General features: G+C 47.3%; 2 protein-coding genes across 10 annotated transcripts in view; one reads left to right on the top strand and one right to left on the bottom strand.

Annotated features, from left to right (window-relative positions):
• ACAP3 (ArfGAP with coiled-coil, ankyrin repeat and PH domains 3) overlaps nucleotides 1-12476 on the bottom strand; it is a 96046-nt gene extending 83570 nt beyond the window's left edge. For all 5 annotated transcript variants that reach the window (XM_030017343.2, XM_030017345.2, XM_030017346.2 and 2 more), the window contains exon 1: nucleotides 12315-12476. In XM_030017343.2, the coding sequence (XP_029873203.1) occupies nucleotides 12315-12361 (47 nt within the window). In that variant the 5' untranslated portion in view covers nucleotides 12362-12476. The remainder of the gene's footprint in view (nucleotides 1-12314) is intronic.
• A 110-nt stretch (nucleotides 12477-12586) lies between these two features.
• The window catches only part of PUSL1 (pseudouridine synthase like 1), a 30785-nt gene continuing 25458 nt past the window's right edge, over nucleotides 12587-17913 (top strand). Inside the window, exons 1-3 of one of the 5 annotated variants that reach the window (XM_030017362.2) lie at nucleotides 15106-15341; nucleotides 16024-16077; nucleotides 16605-16662. In XM_030017362.2, the coding sequence (XP_029873222.1) occupies nucleotides 16612-16662 (51 nt within the window). In that variant the 5' untranslated portion in view covers nucleotides 15106-15341; nucleotides 16024-16077; nucleotides 16605-16611. Of the gene's footprint in view, nucleotides 12696-12894; nucleotides 13719-14159; nucleotides 14362-15105; nucleotides 15342-16023; nucleotides 16078-16604; nucleotides 16663-17913 lie in introns of those variants that run through there. The other 4 variants (XM_030017363.2, XM_030017361.1, XM_030017359.2 and 1 more) reach the window with 4 other exon arrangements.

The raw sequence follows: 17913 nt of genomic DNA, 5'->3' as shown, positions 1-17913 counted from the left end.
CATCAAGCTTTAGAAAAGGACATTCTTCTGAGTGCAGCTAGCAGGACTTTTACCAGCTACAGATTGCTTATCTGCTTTCTGTGGCCATACGATGGACTGTCACATCCCTTTGAGCTAGTAAATCATGCCTGCAGGATGAACCTATGTCCTGCTGCATACCCGATGTTGTCTTGGACCCTGCTGGATGGTTAGGTTCATATACAAGGAGGAAATTCCCTAGCTTATACAAAAAGCCAAAATGTTGGGCTAGAGGGAATCATTGGGCAGGAAACAGGGACCAGTGCTGCCTGTAGGAAAAATTGATGTGTCCTCTCTACTGAATGATGTGGCCCAGGCAAAGGAGAACCAAGTTGGCATTGGAGTAACCTGGCCTCAGCAGCAGAAAAAGAATTGAAGCACAAAGTCAAGGGTCAGAACAACAGGGTTCAGCCCTGTAGGATTCACAGATACTCATCCTCCGTATTGAAAATTTAGCTAGAAACCTCCACTTCTTGATTTCTTGGCATCTCACACATCTCATCTCAACCCACACAGTTCAGAACTGCAGGTAAAAGAGAAGTATGGAGTACTAAACTATGAATAATTGTGGTGAACACAAGCAAAAAATAAAGTCCATGAGGCTAGATGCTATAGCATTTTGACTTCTGAGAGAAGCCTCTTCCCATCCCATCAACACATATCAGCTTGGAGTTTTCCAGTGTTTCAGTCCTGTTTACTAGTTTGGCATTGTCCCATAGTTTTATGCATTATCTCTGAATTCAGATGAGTCAGTGGTACATCAAGAGCTTGCGTTATTCCAAACTCCTAAACTCAATCTGGCAGAACTGGTTTTATTACACTCTTTGAAAACTTAAAGCAGGCGTCTTTCTACAAACGTCAGCTTGCTGCCTTCTCTTCCTCCAACCTTCAGGTAGGCTGTTCTCTGCAAATCTGAGCGCACCGTCTGAAGTGCCAGCCTCCAGATGGTGCAAGCAAAAAAAGCCGGGAAATGTGTGGGAAGAAAAGTATGTGGGAAGAGGTGTGTGGGGAAGCATGGGGAAGGGAAGGGAAGGGAAGGGAAGGGAAGGGAAGGGAAGGGAAGGGAAGGGAAGGGAAGCGTAGGGAAAGGAAGGGAAGCGTAGGGAAGGGAAGCGTAGGGAAGGGAAGCGTAGGGAAGGGAAGGGAAGGGAAAGGGGCCTCCTGCTATGTCAGTGCTATCACAGTGGCAGTTTCCTACATCCTGGGGCGAGGTCACGGTGTGGGGACAAATCCATACTTCCTGCCAAAACCTGGGTTTATCAGAGAGAACAAAGGGGTGATATTCTGAAAAGAAACCGAGCTGTGGGAAACAGCATTGTTTCACTGAGCTAGAATGGAGCAGGAACAACTGACACGCTTAAATAGCCATTCTTCAAAATAGTTATGGAGATTTCTGCATTAACCCAACATTGCAAATGTAGCAGGACCGTGCTGATGTTTAAGCTGGTATTCTTCTCAAGTGCATGGGCATAAAATGGCCTCAAAGCAAGCCACAAGTGTGTATCCTTGCATAACCTAACTTTCCTTTGTCATAGGAGTACAGATAAGTCTCCTTTAGCTGCTCCCTATGCCCATGGAGACACTTTACTGCAGCAATATCCATGGACGATGTCTGTAAAATCTATACACTTAGTATACTGCATTTTCAGCCCAATGGTCAGAGGTTTAGCAGTCTCTTCTACGTAATGTTAAACAAAGACTGGCACACCTGCCTAGAAAGGACTACAAGCTCTATGTCTGTATCTCTGTGCATCTGAATGCATGCACATGCAGGCCATACAGCTAAATTTTATTCCCATAAAGTATCCTCTTACCTTATCAACAGGCAGATGTATCCAACCCTTGGAAACACTGTATGTGCACATATGCATTTACACACATGTTCACACATGCTGTTTCTATTAGCAGTAGCATTTAATAAAGAGTATGGAAATTATTAAGCCCTGCTATAGTGTGATGAAGCAGACTGGGTATGCAGGGAACGGATTATCTCACTCTCTGATATTATATAATCTGTTTAGACTGTGCCACTTTATGCTTATTTAAGGAATGAATGAGCACTTCACTCTGGGATGTGCCACCCATGAGTTCTGACATCATCCCTTTAATCCACTGTAATGAATATACTGCTTTGCTTTTTACCCGTTCCCTTGCTATATCCAGTAAAAGTTCTGTATTAGAACGATTGCTCTCAGAGACCACGTACACGTGTGCATGTTATCCCACAGTGAATTAAGTGATGGTTAACTATATCAGAGCAACAGAATGTTCTCCGCCTCCCTCAAGAAGAGACCTGGCACATAAGAAAAGAAAACTTCTGCAGATTAGTTGAAGCAAGACAAGAACATAACGTGTGCATGGGCACACTCTGCTGTAAATATACCACACTGTATTTGGTTAACCTTGTGTTCAGTGGATTGGTATGGGCTGTTGAGAACACACATACGACCTTTCCATTATTTTTTTCTGGTCCTTTCTTCCTTCTTATAAATCAGTGTCTCTGAACTGAATTCCCTTCTTTACAAAATGAGAGGCCAGAGGAGAGAGCAACGTGCAAAAATGAAAAGATTTGTAGATGCACTGCTTTAAAACAAACCCTCTCCAGTAAGCCAAAACATGTACCCCACCAACTGAAAAGAATGGAACATTTTGCCAAGAGGTTTGTGTAGGGGCAATTATCTCGCCTCATTTTGTTCTTTTGGGAGCAGTGGCTCAGAGGAGTTCCTGCAGCTACATGTGTGGCTTACTCACTGCTTCTTTGACCTGTGTTGGTACTGTCTCACTAGTTTGTCAGGGCAGATACATGCATGCCTAGGCTCTGTTCATATGCACGGGACAGGTGGCAAAGCCATTTTCCTCACCACCAAGCATGTGCAGGAAGAAACACATAAAAACTCTTCTCCAAGCCTTCTAGAGGAATAGTCTCCAGCACACCCTGTCCTCTTTTCTAATCTGTTGCAATAGAAGCAGAAACACTTTTCCCTTTCTTCTAGCAGCTCACACAGCAATGGGCAGAACATTAAGCATGATGCTTTTCCCTTGTTGGTATTGTTGGTACATGGCCAGGCACGATGGGTGTTGTGACTGCAGTTGTGGGCAGCTCCTTGTGGGCTGAGGGCCAGTCTGGCTGCAGCTAGGCATGGATGCAGTGGAGTTGCAGGAAATCAGCCTCCACCCTCCTTGCAGTCCACACGAATAATTGTTCATTTTCCTCGTTCTGCTCCCTATCCTATGGGGTCTTACAGAGAGGAAGGCTGGCAGCTTACATTCTAGCTGCTGTGTATTGGGAAGCAGAGACACAATTCACGTCCATGCAGCCTGGAAGATATACACACCTCCCTGGGGCTGCAGTTAAGCCATGTAGTCCATCCCCTTGGCCTGGGACTGAGGCATACAGCTCCCCAGTGCTCCAACATACTCCATGCAGGGAATTCTGCAGCTCAAATTCCGTGTCTTGTCCATTCCAAGATCTTAACAGAGCAGGCTCTGCAGTGCCTCAGAGAAGATAAAGCAGCCATTAGAAAGCTACTGGCAGGTAAAAATCTCAGCCTTCCATACTGGCCGTGATGCCTGCTTCCCCCTCTCCCTCCAAGTCTGCAATTGCTGGTCAAAGAGGGAAAAAATTCTGCTCTTGGCTCCCCTTCTTTTCCCCACAGGAAGTCAGCATGGCATCGTGTTAGCACGGAGCCAAATCTACTTTCTTTTTTTCTACTTCCTTTCCTCCACCTTCATTTTTAAAGCAAGCTTTACATTAGACAGGAACCACATTAATTATGGGAAGAGCTAACGATCTGCGTGTGTAACAAACACTTGGGAAAGAGCAGTCAGGAATGACTGCAAATGTCTGAAATCAGAATACAGCCCTGATGTAGAGGAGAACTGCAAGCAAACAAGCAAGGAAGCACTCTTGGCTCCAGGGAAACATTCTGTCCTATCCCCAAAATTCAACCGAACTTGGATTACAGGTCCATTTCTAGGGCTCTTTTCTTTATCCCAGATAACCGAACTTACAAAGCTAGCAGTAGCCTGTTTTTTTAAGTAAAGCCAGTGCTTAGGAAGCCAGAAAAACTCATGGTTCCACTGGCCTTCCTGCTGCAAAAAAATTAATACTGTGGCTGAAATTTCATAGTGTTATGAAACCAGGTTTTAAAGGGACCGTCGCTTGGGATTCCGAAGCTCTTGTGGTTGATTTTCATTCCTCCCTCCCATCCCTGCTCTTCCACTGCCCCTTGAGAACAGAGAAGTTCAGGACACTTAGAGCCGAGGCTTTATGGGGTTAGCAGCTTCAGGTAGCTTTTAGGTAGTGGGGAAACTGGCTCACTCACCAGCCCCATGTATCTGAACAGGGGCTAGAGGTGCACGTTTGACCTGACAAACTATGTGAGACAGTACAGATGCAAACTAGAGGCAGCTGCATCCAGACCCAAAGTCACTCTTGTAGCTCTGATTACAGGTCTCAGCCTTCATGCTGTTCCTAACTTCAAATAATACAGCACGCACACACTTTCTATCCTGAATTCATCTGTTATCTTGTTGAGTCCTAATACCAAACTGAAAGTCTTCAGCCTGCTTATATGCATTATGACTTGAATAAGGTCTCTCAATTCACTATACCTGTGTTAGTAACCCCAGGATATGTGCCCTACAAATCAGAAAATACCATTTAACTGGAGAAAGGGACTTGCAAGATCCCCCAGCATGTATTTAACTAACTCAGAAGTCGTAGCAGACTTTACAATGCCCTGATCTGTGCATTAGCAGATGAGACAGTGCTTTATTACTTATCCAGTGATTATAGGTCAAAGCTGAACTGCCCTACTGACAGCGCAAAACTTTGCAAAAGCACCCAGATTAATAGAGGCTATGTCACAGATAACTATGATAACGTGCAACAGGTTCCCATCTCAGGATGTCTGGCATAGGGGAGGCCAGCCAGCGAAAGCTGCCAGACACGCAGTCCAAGCTCCTCCACGCAAAGGATTCTCCACCATCCTGTTGCATCCCTTCTCCCTAACCAGAATGGAGAGCAACCTTGATGATGCCACTGAGACCAAAAAATACCCACCCTGACTCCAGGAGTCTGCAATGCCTTCCTGTGTCTGGAAGGCATAATGAAATGAAGGTAAATGGATGGCTTCTCTCACACGGGCTGGGAGAGGTCCCTGGTGTGTGCAGCAGCAGTACATTGCCCTCCTTCCTAGCCCTCGTCCCCTCGGAGCCCAGTGCTGGAATGCCATACTTTCCTACCTAAAGGGATCACCAGAAATGAATGATTAATCAATCAGTGCTGATGCCATCACATTACTGAAGGTGCTTTGTCATGACAAACATCAATTATTTCACAGGGTCTTGATGCAGATACACAGTGTGACCCTTCCATCCTGTCCTTCTCCCTAAGCTAAGGAAAATGAAACACAGGAGCTGTTGAAATGAAAAAAAGGGATCTTCCTCAGTCACACAATCACCGAGTGCCAAAGCAAGCAGTAGCCCTCAGCCCCTGGACTCCCCATTCTCCACTCTAGCTAGCAGACAGCCTGGGTTCCTTCAGATGAAGGCTCTACATCATTGTTTCCCATCACCACGAAACTGGTTTTGTGGCACCTTTCCAGCTTCCTGAGCTTCAGCAGCGTGAGCGACAACGGACTCTGGCTTATCCCTAGAATGCAAAGCTCGCTGGCTTTGCAGTAACACACATTTCAACAGGATTCTGTCTAGAGTCCGCATGAATGAGGTTACGCCAAATAATGTTTCATTGAATTCTTACTCTACGTGCTCACTTGGCCATGCTGCAGTCCTTCGAGGACCAGGGTTGGAATCCAGAGACACTGCATGGTGCCAAGACAACCAGCAAAGCACAATTATCAAGACATGTGGCACTCTCTGAGGAGGAATGGATGACTCTCCCACAGATAATTTCAACAGCACAGATAAGCTAGCATCAGCATCTCTCAGCCGCATTACCTCTGGGTCTAATTACCCTCTTCCACCACAGGGTTATTGCTCTTTTGTTTTTTTTCCTTTTAGCAAGCTTTGTCATCTAACTTCCAACCCTTTTACATTCTTTATTACAGCTAGAAAACTAGCAACTACCAAAACCCTGACCTTGGCTTTCTCGGTGGCTTTTGGCCATCCTGATAGGACAAGGCCTACAGTTCCTTGTGGTGTTGCCCTCTGGAAGGCTTTGAGAGAAAGCAGTCGAGACTCACATCCTTAGCACGTGACAGCCAGAGTTTTACACTTCGCAAAACTTCTGCAAAATCATTCAGGTTGAACAGCTTTCTCCTTACACTTATCTCATGGCAACCAGAAGGAGAGCCATGGAGAAAGAAAAATGTGAGAAGGCTATCACTGACAAAAGAAATTATTTTCATCTCTGTGTAGCCACATACATTCCAGCCAGCAGAAAGACAACAGAGAGGAACAGCTACTGAAAATGAAAGCAAGCAACTACCAACTCAGAAACCGATCTGTTAGACAACTAGAAACACTTCAAAGTTTGCAGATGTTCTTACAGGGTACATACGATTACAAAGCAAGATGTATTACAGGAATGTTATTCCGGTAACAAAGTCAATCATCAAATTATGAAATACCAAAATTTCGCTTGTCTGTGTGCTACACCATGAAACTTATGAGCTATAGCTCTCATGAGCAGCCTGAGAGATTGTATTTCAGAGTTTAACATCATCCATTGCAAACTCACAGCTTCTAAGTATGGGCAGTTTTGTTTTGGGGAAAAAAAATAATTAAAAAATCCTTTTCTGATTTGGAGAATTTGGATGGATCAGTGGGGTTTCACCTTCAGAACCTTGGCCCTTTGGGATACCCTGCTTACACAGTTCACAATTCAAAGTTACTGAGGAAACTGCTTGCCAAAAATTTGGCCTAAAATACCATTTACGAAGCCAAGCCAGAGATCTCAAGTCAGTTGTCACCCAGTCAGTTCTCTCATACCAGGGGATCTTCCCTGACTACACATTGAATAAATACCTTCAGATCTGCCCACAGTAATGCAGGCTGAAGGACTGCAGCTTTTTCCTAAGTACTTCAGGATTCACATGGTAGTTTTGATGACAGGGAACCTCAGATTAAGGGACTTCTGCTTCCATGTACTTCTCTGATACCACCTATGGAGGAAAAGAAAACCATGCCATGCGAGGGTCCTGCTACGATCTGCTGTGAACGTGATTCACCTGACACAAGAGCAGCTGAAATGTAATGCAGCCTCGATCGCAAAGGAGGCCCCTTTGGGTGAAGTTGTCACAACTACAGTCTAGGTATGGCACGTCAGGTACAAACTGCCACAAATACGCATGTGGGGGGAGAAGCCAACCTAACAGATTAGGGATGGACTCTGCTATAAACCGTGCCCCAGTACAACCCCTGGAAAGGCCAGATTTGGTTCTGTATTACTGACCTGGGTTCACTTTAAAGGGATGCTTAAAAAGGGAGGCTGGAAGCCAGGAGAGGAAACAAAGCCTCACTGCCTTCGGAAAGCACCACACTGATGTATAGATATCTAGGGGCTGGATGGACAGGATGGACTGCTGTAACTGGGAGAGCATCTCGTGGCTGGTACTGTGAGAGGAAGTAACTATATGGTGACATCTTTGCTTTGACTTCTCCCTTTAGATACTTCAGACTCTTTGACTTTTCCCTTTAGATACTTCAGATTCTTTGACTTTAGAAGTGCAATGATAAAGAGATAAGAAATAGAATAAACAGATAAAGACAGGTATTATGATTGATATAGATAGTATCATGCTGCTTTTGTGATAATATCTTCTCTCTCGTGCAACTAAACCAGCAAGTGATGGCAATTGTACTCATTAGACTCTGATTCAAAAAGAAGTTCTCTATGTAGGCGTATCTTCACGCAACCGCAATATCAGGGATCTTGCTTACATAAGAAGTCTTGTGTAACAAAAAACAACTTCAAATCAATGCATGTGCTCTTTTTGTTAAACTGATTTAATTAAACGGATGAAGATTCTTTCTTTGGCCATTCTGGGTGTAATTTAAATTTGCTTTTAAGTAACTTAAGCTAGTAAGTTTGGCTTACCTCAAACTGCACATCAGTGGTGTGTAATGTCAACTGACACAAATCACAAAGAAGCCACTAAAGTTTTTTTCTGCAGAGGCCTTCACTAACACACATTCACAAGGCATGGATGCATTAAAACTGGTTATGCTAGCTTTAAACTTGTCTAATTCAATCTGTTATCAGACTTAGCAAGATCAGTTTGACTAAGGGTTTTAATTCTTCCCATTCTGTTTGAAACACCCTAGAAAGAGTTAGAAAATATTTTCTAAATGTACTTGTTTTTCCACTTTCTTCTGCTCTGGCAAATCACAATTTTTTTTTCTTGCATCTTTCATGGACCTAGAATTACATGCCTGCATTTTTTCTCTGCCTCATGAAAGCCGCAATAACGTGCAGACAGTGCTGCACACCGCTAGAACAAACATCTCGGCCTATGTCGCTGGGTCACTGCCTGATGACAGTGCTGCTCCAGGGAGTTGTGCGAGTTTCTGAACTACTGCGTTACAGCCAGCCAAGAGGCTGCAAGGCATGGGGGAGGTGAAGACTGGCACCCTTGAATCTGAGCATATACATGGTCTTGTGTAGCCTATGCCTCAATTGCAGGTCTCCCTTTCCTGCTGAGCAGCCCAGAGGTCCCTCAGTAGCCTGGGGCTTGGATGTATATGGAGGGATGTTGTTAGCTGTCTGTCGCCTGAGGTCGTGGTAGCTGTAAGGGCTCCTCGTGAGAAGATTCCAGCATCTGAGTCATTGCGCTACGCTCAGAGCGCAGCACCTCCTGGCTCACCCCACTGACATATGCAGCCCGCTCTGCAGTGGCTAACCCCGACCTCACAAGTCTGATTAATAAGGTTAGTTAATAGCAACAACTACAACAGCAATGTTAGTTAAAGAAATAACTGCTTATTTCCCTCCCTTGTGGGAATTACCACAGAGGTAGTTGGGGTTTTCTGTGACCCACAGAGTGCTACAGCCAGGTCCAACCTCTGCAATTTGTTCCCATTCTTCCCTCGTCCTCCTGATTGTTCCTAGAGTGCATTTACACCCAGAATGAGTAACAAAGTCCCTACCCGTCCCTTAGTACCAAGCGAGTCTTCCCTGAGAGAGGAGGGAATAAAGGTAGGGGGTAAGCCTTGGGAGCTGGCAGTACACCCAAGGACTTCCATTTTGCAAGAATGAGCCAAATTTACTCATCTAGCACTGTTGCTTAACGGGTCTGCAAGGCTAAGGGCAGTAATGGGTTCTTCTTTGCATCACTCCAGACCACGGGCTTCCGTGACTGAGTGGAACAAGTCAGAAACGTGTTCCTAGATTTCCCAGACTACTGCTAGTTAAACAGAAGGCACTGCATGTCAGGGAGATGAAAGCCACAGTATCTATTGGGGTTGCATTCAAATGTGCTAGAACTGGTCTTTCAAGGTAATTATACTTGTTTACAGGAATTGAATATACATGTCTCTACAAGATGCCTTACAGAAATAAGGCTTATCTACCAATCTAAAGATCTATACATATTTAAGTAACTTTTTTTTTTTAAATAGTTTTCTTCGTAGCAACTGGTCCCTATAAAGCAGGAAGCAATGATAGATTGAGTGTATATTGAGTATTGATTTGGAGTGTTTTGACACGTAATTGGATTTGATTGCTGAAGTAGACTAGTTTGGTAGCCTTATTATGGGATGCTTAATACAGTGTTTGTTTATGCCTGTGCAATATTTTTTTGAAGGTTTTTTTTCTCCCTGTGTAAAACAAACAGAAAACAATTTGATTATCTTGACGGCTCACTGTTGAGGAGAATAAGCCAACTGTAAAACATGGTACAACCCTTCGCTGGGAAGCGCAAAGGGGCTCTGTGCAGCAGTGGGTGCCAGCAAGAAAAGGAGGGTGATTCCTAGCTAAGGGACTGGTATGGGAAATCTGGATTAAATTTTTGCCTCTTCCACAGATGTTTCCTATGGCAAGTGACTTTACTTATTGCTGTCTCAGTCTCTGTTGAGAAAGTGGATTATATGCAACCTTCTCTCACCTCTTTTTTACCTATTTTTTGTATACAGTTTAGCTTGTATGGTATTTTACTTTTTTTATAGTGGTAAGATTTTAGGGACATGTTAGTAAGCATCTCAGCCATGCACTACGGAAGAAGTCCTGTCCCTCACAGGCATCTAAGGATTCTCTCGTATTACAAAAAAACAATTGTAATGGAAAAACTAATTAAAGAGCTGGGAGGAAGAAAAGCATACAAGGAGGCTAAAATCTGTACCCTTTGAGAAAGTCTGAAGAATTCTATTTTGTTCTTTTTTTTTTTTGCCATAGGCCAGCTAATGTCAGTATTTTCTCACTGTTTGAGGTGTTCGTAGTTTATATATTCCCCTGCTACATATATTTCAGCCCTCCTGAAATATACAGGCTTATTTCTCTAGTCTAATCTCTTGTTCTCCCTGTAACAGGCAGACTGTGTTCGGCCGTTTGGGAAATAGTTCATAATTCCATGCTTAAATAACTGGCTTTTGATAAAGGTCCAACATAGTGCTCTGAGAGCTGTTTTGTTTTTATGGATGGAGCAGACAGAGCAGAATGATGTTGCCTGCATACTAAGAAACTTGGCCTGAAGCCCACACACACCAAAGGCAAAATAAATAAATAAACATATCAATCAATCTTGACGTCACCAGGAAAAGGGTCACTGCCATGTGGAACGAGACATCTGGACAGTGAAGTCACTGCTCTGGAAGGATGCCACTGAACAGTTCACATGCTCTGCAGCACAATAGGATAAAATGACAGTCAAAAAAGAAAAAGAGGGGGTGGATAAATTCTAATTGGTGCTAAGTGAGCAGAGGTTTAAAGAAGGAGCTTCGTACCTTCTTGCAAACCTGCCCATGCATCTAACTTTCTCCTGATGAAAAGCTCCCATGATTCCAATGCCAACCAGGCACACAAATAAGACCAGCCTGTCATCTCGCATGACACTGTCCATTACACTTTCGGAACCAGCTTTGGAACAAGAAAGAGCAGGATCTTACCACGCAATTAAAATGAAAACGTGTGGAGAAGGACCCTTTCCACAGCCCTACATATTCCCATATGCAGGGATAAAGAAGATTGCACTTGCCCAGGTATTTGTGTTACCTGCAGCTGTACACAACCACATACACAAAATTACAATTGTTCAGAGTAGCCACAGCAACAGACCACTGCAGCCTTTCATATGAATCTAGCATTCCAAGAAATTATTTTTAAATGCACTTAAAGGGAAATGCAAACTGTCCTATTTAATAAACAAAAAGGTTTTGAGAAGGAGCAACCAGAAATGTCTGCAGGGAAGGAGAGACCCCGTGATAACTCTTTCCCCTGCACACACAGCCAACCAACTTGCTTCTGCAGGCTATTGTCTTTCTTTCTCTCTGTCCCCATCCGGCACAGTATTGAAAGCAGCAGGAGATTGTTAGCTATGGAAGCTCTGACCTTCCCTTTATAGCATCGGGACATCCTAGCCCATCCGGACACCTAGCCAGGATGCTCCTGGCACAATAGAGCACCTGTACCCAGAATGTGGAAGCTCCTCTCCAGCCCAGGGCATTTCTGAAACGGCCTGATTTAAATGCAGCACGGCCAAGCGGAGTCTTTGTTGTGATAGCCCGGATTCCTCCAAGACCGCTAAAAAAATCCACCCTCCGAGAGATGGGAATGTGACTGCATGGAAAATGCCTGTATTTCTTAGCACTGGCTCTTCGGGTGGTTTAAAAACAGCACCGTCCAGCCGATCCCCGTAGGGTGATGCCAGCTGCCTCTGTCACGACTGGGATCCGGCTCTGTCTGCTGAATGCCACGATTAGCACGTTTTTCATCTGCAAAGCGTCCGAACCGAGCGGTGCAACCAGGCGAGGAGGGCAGGATGCAGCAGCGCACGGGGTTTGGGGCGGCAGGGGGCAAAGCCTGCAGGCCGCCGGCATCCCCAGCAGCCGGCGGAGAGCGCTGGGCCGGCAGCCCCAGCCCCGGGGGTCGGCTGGGCCGGCTCCCCGCTTCCCGGGCGCGGCCCGGCGGTAGCGGGCAGCCGGTAAGGCCCTGCCCGTGTCCCGTGTCCCGTGTCCCGTGTCCCGTGTCCGTGACCCGTCCCTCCCGGCGCCTTACCGCGGCCCCCCCCCCCCCCCCCGCTACACCCCCCCGCGGTGCCCCGTCGCAGGGGCTGCGCGACCGGTGGAGGAGGGTCGAGGTGGGGGGGATCGGGGGTAGGACGGAACGCCGCTCTGCTTACCGGAACCGGGGCGAGTCCTTGATGCACTCCTCGAACTCCACCGTCATCCTGCCGGTTCAGCCCGCGGCGCGTTTCAGCGGAGGAAGCGCATCGCCCGCCGGCAGCCGAGGACGAGCGGGAGAAGCGCCCGCCCCCCCGCGCCCGGCGCACACACGCCGCCGCCGCCGCCGCCGCGGTGCGAAGGGCCGGGCTGACCCCGGCCCAGCGTGGGGACCGCCCGCTGGTAGAAGCGGAGGGGCAGGGCCGTCGAGCCGTCCGCCCGCCCGCCCGCCCGCGGGTCTCCCTCCCGGGGTCCCTGACCTCGTAGGCTGGCCTCGCTGCTCCGGTGGGCTGGGAAGCACGGTTTCCCTTCCCTTCTGCTCTCCTTTCTCCTGTTTCCAGGTGAGGGTGGGTTCTCGGAAGACAGGACGCGGTCGGATGCGTGGGTTTCTGGGCTGAGTTGGCTGTGACAGCGGCCACCGCCTCGTCCACCAGCTCAGGCTAATTGTGTGGTTGAGCGATTAGCTGGAGGTGCAGCCGGTCGTTTGCACGTAGGATTGCCACCAGGTTGTGTGCACTGCAGGGAGGGGGAGGAAAAAAAAAAAAAGCGTCCAGGATGCACAGTGCGATTCTATACCAGCAGTGTCAAAAGGATTGGCATCAATCCTGTTACTACTTAAGCTAGTTTTTAATTTTCTGTACGCAGTGGATTTGCAGCTGCCATCAGCCATGCAGTAAATCTGCAGTAACTCCTCTGAAGCCAATGTAATCACCCAAGGAAGGAAGACATCTGGGCTTGTGGGTCCAGCTGAACAGATCACGTTTGCTGCGGGACATAGCAATGTAATGTGGCATGGATAAATGAGGCCAATTACAATGGGCTTAGTTCTGATCCTCCACTCATCGAGCACCACACAGAAGAATAGTATAAACCGCATCATTCACTGCAAGTTTTATACGAATTTAGGACTGAGAGAAGGGCCTGAAGTGTAAATCTCCACGTTTTAAGAAAACGCATCCTGTGTAATATGGACCTAAACCAAAACCGAGAGTCAGATGAACACGAGGGCCAGGGACATCTGAATCCACGACAAAACGTCATGATGAGGCCTTACCTCAGCCATGAACAGAACCATGATGAAATAAGATGTTCAATGCCATTTCTGTACACAGACTACAGCTGCGATTCACTTCCAGTCCAGACCAGGCTCCCATTTCCATCTGAGTTCCCAGACCTGCTCGATTTATCAGCCACAGTCAAGAGTATCTTTGTGTGAGCAAAAGTCTGACTTACTTTTAACAGTGAGCAGATGCTGGAGGGTTCTGAGGAACGTAGGAAAAGGAATTAGCTCCGCGGATCGCCTCGGTCCAGGAGAAGGGGCAAGGTGACCTCTTGTGGCCTCTGTTCTATGTGGCTTCATAAAGGTCAAATCAACACGATTTTTATTTTCTTTGGTTCTTCCAGCATAGATGAAGGTGTGTAGATGTTTCTGCCTGCGTGTGTATGCACAGGCTCAGGGATTAGAAATTAACTGTCCTCTTTAAAGCTGAGATTCATCAGTTTCATTATAATAGAGTCTGGATGCCATTGTGTGAGTTGAAAGCTGGTTGGATTTTTCCATTCAAAACAGATTTCCGATTTGTATGAGAGGGCCAGGGATTTTTCTGTTGCTCTCCCTGTTTTGCTAATGAGTTGGGTGATTGTTTATACTGGTTTTAGGCTATCTATTGTACATACAGATATCGCAGTTCAGTATGTTAAAAGATGAATGAAGATTTTAAAATACAGAACATAGTCATGAAGAACATCTGCAGCTTTTATTACCAGTATCTTAGCCTATTTTTGTCCCTGTAGCTGTTATTTACCCTCGGCAAGTGGCAGCCTGCACGCATCTTTTCATAGGCAGGCTGAAATAGATGAACGCGGGCCCGCCTGAAATTCTTGTGCTGGTTTTTGCGGGGACGTTGACATGGCTATTGGCAGCGTCGGGAGCAGTTTCACGTGGGGTAAGGTTCGTTGCAGGTTGGGAACGTCGGAGCCCTTGAGTCAACAATCCCGAACTCACAAGTAACTCTAATGCAGGGAAGGAGAGCGTAGAGGGCCACTCGCCGCCCTAAGTGCCTCGCCCTGTAAACTTAAGGCCCCATTTTTTCTGTGGGAGCTACATCCCTGCTCTGGCACTTTTAAGTCTTAATTTTTTGACATGCCTGTCTGACTCACGGGGCAACTGAAGCCCCCGGAACTGTGCTAGGAATAGCCCAAGGGACCAATTCCCATCAGAAATTAACAAAAAAACCCAAACAAAGTGCAGCTCGGGTGGCTTCTAATGGCAAACAAAGCCAAAAGACGGCTGCCTGCAGTAAAACTTAAAGAGCTGAAGAGCAGTCGAGAAGGTAAAGGACAGGATTTGAGAGGGGTCTCTTCCCTCACGATCGCTGCCTCGGTCACCTTCACTCCGTCACTCGGGTTTCCCTCCAGGCTAAAGAAAAACCCGAGGCCCAGCTGAGGTGCCCCGGGGACAGGACAACGGAGGCGCTGGGCCCCGCCACAGCTCTCCCCGGCCAAAAAGGAGCGAGCCGCCTGGCAGAGAGCCGCCAGGGCCCTGAGGCCCTACGGGCGAGCGGAGCCAGGCCCCGCAACTACGCCTCGCCACGATTTCCACAGGCTCCCCCCCGCCGCCGCCGTCCCCTCAGCGGGGCCCGGCCCTCAGCAGGGCCCACCCAGCGCGGCGGCGGCGGCGGAAGCGGGCGGTGCTGGGCGGGAAGCCGGCTGAGGGAAGGCGGAGGCGGGCGGGGGGGGGGGAGAAGCGCGGCCCGGTCCTGACCTACGCCGTGCAGGAGGGGCGGGAAGGCCGCGGGGTCCGCGCCGGGGTCCGCGCCGGGGTCTGCGCCGGGGTCCCGCCGCCAACAGCGCGCTGGGGAGCTCAGGGAGCTCCGGCGAGGCGGAGGGGTAGCCGGATCTAGAGCCTCCGCCGTAGAGGCAGCAAAGATGGTTTCTCCCCCAACCCGATACCTAGTGTTCTTTCAGTACTTTGGCACTAGATATAGGTAGGTGCCTCCGCTGCCTCGTCGGCCCCGTGCGGTGGAAATAAACCAGCGCCTGTGGCGATCCTGGGGGGGGGGGGGGGGGGGGGTTTAGCCACGGGTGGTGAGGGAAGAGCTCCAGGGAGATGGCTGGGGAAAGGATGGGTGAGTGCAGTGGGTTCGGTGAGGGATAAATCCCTCGCTGAGGGATAAATCCCTCGCTGAGTAGGTGAGAGCGGACAGGGAGCTGGATTCTGCTGCCTGCTGTTGGCGTAGCAGTGTTGGGAAGGGGATGGTTTGGGCAAGAAGTGCATAAAATAGGCAAAGAGAAAACAATCAAAGGACAGAGAAGGCGGCAAACTTGTGATGTCAGGTTGGGGGGGGGGGGAAAGCTGCTGTATTTCCTGCAGTGGCGGTGGTGGTTTGTTGGGTGCCCGGTGGTGCGGCCGGTTCTCCGTGGTTCAGATACCTGTGCTGCAGGTGAAGTGATCTGTGGGCTGTGAGTCCTGCAGGAGGATAGCTGAGGTTGGGTTTCCCCAGGCCTTAAACATCCCACGTGTGTAGCTGTGCTTGTTTACGTAAAAAAAAAAAAAAAAAAAGTGTGTGGGAGAACTTGTGCGGCTCCAACTCATGGAATTGTGCCTATCTTCATGAGGATTTTACAGAATAATACCATCATGTGCCAAAACCCACAATTCTTTTGCAGTGCATGGTCTGTGTCGCTGTGGGTACTGACCTAAATTACTTGGAGTAGTTACAGGTAGGTTGGGTTTAGCCTCGGGACGTATCTCTCTGCACTTCAGCAGCTTTTGTGAATGGCTGTGACTTCTGTAGTAGAGAAGGAAGCTCATCACAGAAGCTCATGACAAACCATCTTCATGGTCTTTTAGTCCTTTTATGACATCCACAGGGCCTGCAAGAAAGGGACCTGCAACTGGCAACCAACTCCTGGCCCTGAAATGGTTTTATCTGCAAACTCTTTTCTGGTGTAATTTGTCTGCCTTCCCTTCCCGTCAGCCTCCATCTGAAGGGCTAGTCCAGAGAGCAGCGTTTGAAGGATGATTTTTATTTCCAGCCTCCTTTCTTGCAAATAACCGCTGCATCTGTTTTCCTGTCCATTCATCAAAGTGTTTGGTCCCTGCAAGTTCTGTAAAAATATCGGGTTCCTCAATAGCAAACAGTTTGATGACTGTCCCCCATTAACTTCTGGATGTGTTGGTGGACTCTGTATCAAGTTCTTGGGTCTTTATACATATCAATAACTATTGTATTTGTTTTGCTCTGCAGTGGGGTTATGGAGACTTCAAATGATCAGTCAGTGGTTGGAGTCCAGAATTATTTGGAGGTAGGTCCTTGCTAATCATATTGTCATTAAAATGAAACTTCTAGGGTCACATTGTTGAGCTACAGGTATTATCAAGGATAAATATTCTTTTTAGATTGACACTCAATTGAAGATGCTTGCATAGTGTTAAACACTATAATATTCAAAACAATCAAAGTGCTTTAGAAATAACGTCATTATACAGGCGGGAGAAATAGGTCAGGGTGAAGTCAGAGACATTAAGATCCTGAAAAAGATGTGAACCCTTCGATGAGACTTGAAATTGAGGCATCCAAGTCCAAAACTATGATTCTGAGAGCCTCTGCTCAGGTGCTGGCCCACCTGAAGGTACTTAAGCAGCATGTGAGTCTCATTAGCACTTGTGGCTCTGCCTCTACTTATTCTTTGAACTGCTGCAGTTCTGAGCAAGCTTAACTATGCTGCTTCTAGTTCATGTCTAAGGCCTTTATAGATTTAGAAACTAGATGCTGCATCCTCCTGAGAGAGGATGTCTCTGATAGACTTGTTCAGAACAAAGCCCAGCAGGATAACCATTGTTCCAAAGAAAAAATGCTTCGTTTCCATTCTTCTGGAGTTCTTCTAGTATGCTGGGGAAAAAAGGTACGATCCTGTCATCGCTGTTGTTCCTGTGCTGCTCCCAGGGCCTTTCCAGAATGTAAGAATGGCTTTGGGGACACAAGGGTGGTTTGGGTTTGGAGTGAGTGTGCAAAAGACCCACTGTTACACCAGCAAGTAGAAAGTGGGTCACTTGCATAGGGTAATTGCTAAGCACGCCTGGATGTTTGTGTAACCCAACTGCAATTTAACTACAAGCTGCTGTTGAGCTGCATTTATTTGAGCAGTGCTGGTGAATCCCATGTTCCTGTGCAGGGCAGGAATCAAAAGGAAGCTGCGTTATTTTTTCTCTCATCTTAGAAGCATTACGTAGTTAGAAATGAAACTTGTGCCCGTTTAGAAGATAAGAGATTGTTGGAGAGGTTGAAGCTGATTGCTTTAGTTCAGATCGTGCCTATGTATTAATAGCCAACCTTTTCGTTACTCGGTTCTCATTTACGGTCAGACTGTCTAACCTGAGATCACAAACTGTAGCAGTTTGAAGGTGGTGCGCCCACCATGCTTGTTTGTGATAGTCTGTGCTCTGCCTGCATTAGCTACAGTCCCTGTGGTGTGAAGGAACGGAGTTGTTGAAGACCTGGTCTGGGAGCAGGCTTGCTGTCCCACCCGGCCACTCTGTGACCATGGCCAAGACAT

Source organism: Aquila chrysaetos, chromosome 6 (genome assembly GCF_900496995.4).
Source record: "Aquila chrysaetos chrysaetos chromosome 6, bAquChr1.4, whole genome shotgun sequence".
In the NCBI taxonomy this organism is placed as follows: domain Eukaryota; kingdom Metazoa; phylum Chordata; class Aves; order Accipitriformes; family Accipitridae; genus Aquila; species Aquila chrysaetos.
Note: the sequence above shows the minus strand (reverse complement) of the source record. Positions and strands in the feature narration are given on the sequence as shown.